General features: G+C 31.5%; 1 protein-coding gene across 1 annotated transcript; it reads left to right on the forward strand.

The window, feature by feature from the left end:
• The first annotated feature begins 3365 nt into the window (after positions 1 to 3365).
• On the forward strand, positions 3366 to 4562 carry LOC145099038 (uncharacterized). Its single transcript, XM_079036624.1, has one exon. The coding sequence runs from the start codon at positions 3366 to 3368 to the stop codon at positions 4560 to 4562; it is 1197 nt and encodes a 398-aa protein (XP_078892750.1).
• Positions 4563 to 5325: the final 763 nt, after the last annotated feature.

Genomic DNA, 5325 nt, shown 5'->3' on the forward strand with positions numbered 1-5325 from the left:
CTCTAACACATTATAAAAGAAAGAAACTGAACCAATGTAACCTGTAATTGTAATTTGTAAATGCATCAACAAAACCATCAAATCATAATTCTTCTTCTAAGTAGTCATGTTAAATAAAATGCTTTTTTGTTTTAGAAAAAGATATAAAATAATCAAATACCTGTCAATAGATGTGTGTAGTATAGTAGATTGTTGGCTTCTAGGCCTTCTATCAACTCCTAAAGTTGTTTTCCATTTAGAACTTGCCCTCGCTGTTAAAGTTCTGTAAAAGTTCATATTCAAAATTTCTAACTTTCAGATTTCTGTAAAAGTTCATATTCAAAATTTTAACAATATTTCTAACTTTCAAATTTCTATAAAAGCTCATAAATTTTATAACAAACATATAAAAATATTTAAACAAGCTCATATTCAAAATTTTAATAGTATAAAGAAACAGACACACATAATAACATGCTGAAAAAAGACTAAACTATCCCTAGTAACATGTTGAAAAAGTAATATGAACAACATGCATTCCTGAACTAAACAAAAGTTTAAACTACCCCTAATAACATGCTGAAAAAGTAATATGAATAAAATGCAATCCTGAACTAAACAAAAGACTAAACTACCCCTAATAACATGCTGAAAAAGTAATATGAACAACATGCAATCCGAAACTACAATAAAAAGAAAACAATGATTTATACTAATAACATGCTGAAAAAGTAATTAACTAAATTAATTAATAAATAAAAATAAACGGATGCTAAAAAAGTAATTGATACCCTATATAATTTTGTTTTTGCACAGTTTTGGTCCCTGCTTCAGTTTTGTCCCTGTATAGTTTTTTTGTCCCTGCACAACAAATACAAATATAATTTTTTTTAAAGGATTGACCCCTGAATATGTATTTGACATCTGATTGGCCCCTGAACAGTTTTTTTGTCAAGATTGGCTCCTATATAGTTTTTTGTCCATGTACAGTTTTGGCCACTGTACAGTTTTGATTTTGCACAGTTTTTGTCCCTAAACATGCTTAATCATTATTGCTTTAAATGGTAAATAATTATGTAGGTTGGAAACAAATGTTAATGGATAAATTATGGATTTCCTCTAGCATTTAAAGAGACGAAGAAAACTTTGTAGCAAAACAAAAATAATTGTACATAATTAACAATCAAGAAACAAGTAAAATCAACAATATACCGGACCAAACAACAATCTTACAAATCACGAAAATGCCATTGAGTTCCACACATACACACTAGAGGCTAGAGCTCTTAAAAACTTTACTTATTCTATTTAGACTTTCTATTACCCTTGCATTTTTCAAGCTTTTCCCTTGCAGCTTCAAATTCTTCTTCACTCGGCTCTTCACTTGGTTGCCCTCCACATATTTACTAACTAGATATGAAAACATCGAATCCAAACGCCCTTTTCTCTCACTTTGTCTTTGTGAAATTATAGCATACAGATCATTCGACACTTTCTTCAATCTGTTAATATTTTAATAATAATTAACAGAATGAGAAACACAATACAACAAACTTTTAGAATGTAAAAGAATTGTATGACTCACTTCTCCTATGGTGATAACTTTATGTTTGTGACAATTTTACCCTTAGGTGGTCTTTCTATGTTTTGTTTTGTACGTTTAAGTTTCTTTGTTTGTACTTTGTTTCCAACTTTCCGCTGGTGGTCTTTTCTAATAAAGTCTTTGTTGTCCAAGAAAAATCTCTAGCTACTAGAAGCAACTATTGGAGTGTTTTTTCCATTTTTGTCTTGATTTGTGTTGGAGAAAGACATTGAAGAAGAATGATAGGAGATATGAGAAGTTCTTATGCAGTATTAATCACAATCAACATCAAACATAAATATTTATACATGTTTAGAATGTAACTGTCAACTGATAGTTAATACCTAATTGTGGCAGTTACTTTCTATCTAACCAACACAACGTTCACTAATACCCATTCTAAACTAACACGTTGGTTCATACTAATGGATTAAAGCCAATACCATAATTCCTAATAAAGACTACTAATTAACATGTGGTTGACCAAATTACCCTTGTCTAGCTTATACCTTTCAACAATTTGAATCATTGTCATCTGGTAGTTATAACTCAAAAGTTTTCAAAAATAACTATCCTTATAGGAGTATGCTTCTAGTACATTTGAATCAAGGGCAAATCAATGATTAACCATAGAGACACCTTGCTTGATTTTTATTTTTAATAATAGAGATACAAAAAATAAGATGATCATTTAACATATAATGGATTTTAGTCCAGAAAAGAAAAAAAAGAATTGCGTGTTGTAGATGAATGTTAAATTTGTTGATAAGAGGCATTATCTGAATGTTTAATGTTGCATCACCCAAACTGTTTAAAAATACATCAAACCAAATATCAAATGCATGTATTTATATTTGTAAGATTGGGCTTGGAGCAATCTATATTTATTAAAGAAAATATTACAGTTAGATAATTACATATTGAAAAATAAAGCTAATTTTAAACAGATTGACCACCCAAGGGTAAAAAGGTCACACACATAAATTATGAAGTAATGGGTTTGTAGGTGGTTTTGTGTTGGACACCTGTTTAGCCTATTTCTGATATGCTTTGGTTGACTTCAACTCTGTTAGGCTTTTTACAAGAAAGCTAAAGCCAAGTAAAATGGTTAAAAGTATCTCTCACTTTAAATATTATGGACATGAATCCTCAAACATACATATATGTTCTTGAAAGATGACAAACAAGTAGCATAATTATGTTCTTGAAACATTTATAGTACTTATACAGCAAGAGCAGATAGTATAAAGATATTCAAACAAGCTCATATTCAATATTTCTAACTTTCAGATTTCTATAAAAGTTCATATTCAAAATTTTAACAGTATTTCTAACTTTCAAATTTCTGTAAAAGATCATAAAATTTTATAATAAACATATAAAACTATTCAAACAAGCTCATATTCAAAATTTTAATAATATAAAGAAACAAATACACATAATAACATGATGAAAAAAAGACTAAACTACCCCTAATAACATGTTGAAAAAGTAATATGAACAACATGCAATCCGGAGCTACAATAAATACAAATATAATTTTTTTTGTCCCTGCTTCAGTTTTGTCCCTGTACAGTTTTGGTCCCTGCATCAGTTTTGGCCACTGTACATTTTTTGTCCCTGCACAACAAATACAAATATAAAATTTTGTAAAGGATTAGCCCTTGAACATGTATTTGACATCTGATTGGCCCCTGAACAGTTTTTTTTGTCAATATTGGCTCCTGTATAGTTTTTTGTCCCTGTACAGTTTTGCTTTTGTAGAGTTTTTGTCCCTAAACATGCGTAATCATTATTGCTTTAAATGGTAAATAATTATGTAGGTTGGAAACAAATGTTAATGGATAAATCATGGATTTCCTCTAGTAGATTATCAAATGCATATGATGAAGGTGTGAATGCTTTTCTAGAGTTTTCACAAACTAATAATCCAAAGTTAGATGTTATTCCATGCCCTTATGTAAATTACATCAATTTATGTCACCACTCAATTGACAATGTCCGTTATTATTTGTTTGTTCATGGCTTCGATGAGAATTATAAGATTTGGTCTTTCCATGGAGAAAAACAACCCAAGAGTGATTCTAGATGTCCTAACAATTCCATTCCTCATGATGCTATTTATACAAAGGATATGCTACATGATGCCTTCAAATATGTAAACGAAGAACCTGATTCGTTGAAATCACTTCTTGAAGAATGTGATAAGCCACTTTATGTAGGGTCAAAGTTTAATGCCGTTAGTGGATTATTGAAATTCCAAAATTTGAAGGGTCAGTTTGGATGGTCTGATGCTAGTTTTGATGCTTTGTTGTCTGTCCTAAAAGATATCTTACCATCAAACAATACCATCCCTAGCTCGATATATGAGTCCAAGAAGTTGCTAAAAGGAGTAGGTCTACAATATGAGAAGATTCATGCATGTGAAAATGATTTTGTTCTATTCTGGAAAGAACATAAAGATGCTTCTCAATGTCCAACTTGTGGCACTTCTCGTTGGAAGAAGAATACCAAAAACGTACCTTCAAAAGTTTTGTGGTATTTTCCTATCATCCCTAGATTTAGAAGAATGTTTTCAATACCACAAATTGCACATGACTTAATTTGGCATGCACAAGGTCTGGTCAATAATGGGAAGCTTACTCATCCTTGCGATACCCCTTCTTGGAAGCTTGTTGATAACACGTGGAAAGAATTCGGACAAGAAAAACAAAATCTTAGATTAGCCTTGTCTGCTGATGATATCAATCCTCACAAGTCATTAAGTTCCAAGCATAGTTTTTGGCCGGTTATCCTAATAACATATAATCTACCCCCTTATTTGTGTATGTCGATAAAATTCATGATGTTGACTCTATTGATATCTAGGCCAAACCAACCTGGTAAAAATATTGATGTCTACTTGGTACCATTGATAGAAGATCTGAAACTCTTGTGGGAAACTGGTGTTAAGAATTTTGATTCTTATAAGAAAGAATACTTCAATCTAAGAGCAATATAACTTTGGACTATAAGTGATTTTCCCGCATATGGTAATCTTTCGGGATGTGTTGCCAAAGTTTATTATGCTTGTCCAATATGTTCAAAGAATACTTGTTCACAATGGTTGCCAAAGTCTAAAAAAGTATGCTTCCTTGGGCATAGAAGATTCCTACCACTTGAACATCCTTTTCGTAAAAGAAAAAAACATTTCAACAATCAACATGAGCACGTTTTTATGCCACAACCATCATCAGGTGAAGATATTTATGACTATCTAGCGGGATTTGAGACTACATGGGGTAAGAAGATAAAGGCAAAGAAGGTTCCAAAGAAGATAAAGTTAAAGAGGATAAAGTCAAAGAAGGGAGCGTCAAAGAAGGAAATGCCAAAGAAGGAAAATTCAAAGAAGAAAAAAGAAAGTATCGACGAGAGATCTAAATTTTGGCATAAAAAGTCGATTTTTTTTAACTTGAATATTGGAACAAGTTGCCTGTTCGCTTTCAGTTAGATCTCATGCACATAGAAAAAAATGTGACCGAGAGTTTTTATGGGACAGTTTTGAATTTGCCTCACAAGACGAAGGATAGATTAAAAGCACGACAAGATCTTGAAACATTGGGCATTAAGACTGAATTACGACCTCAACCAAAAGGGGATCAACATTGGCTTCCGCCTGCCAAGTACACATTGAATTCCGTAGAGAAACATCTATTTTATGATACCTTGTCTAACATAAAAGTTCCTTATGGGTATTGCTCTAATTTCAAGAATCTCGTGTTAGA

This window comes from Lactuca serriola, chromosome 4, assembly GCF_051521515.1.
Source record: "Lactuca serriola cultivar US96UC23 chromosome 4, Lser_US96UC23_V15, whole genome shotgun sequence".
Taxonomy (NCBI): Eukaryota; Viridiplantae; Streptophyta; class Magnoliopsida; order Asterales; family Asteraceae; genus Lactuca; species Lactuca serriola.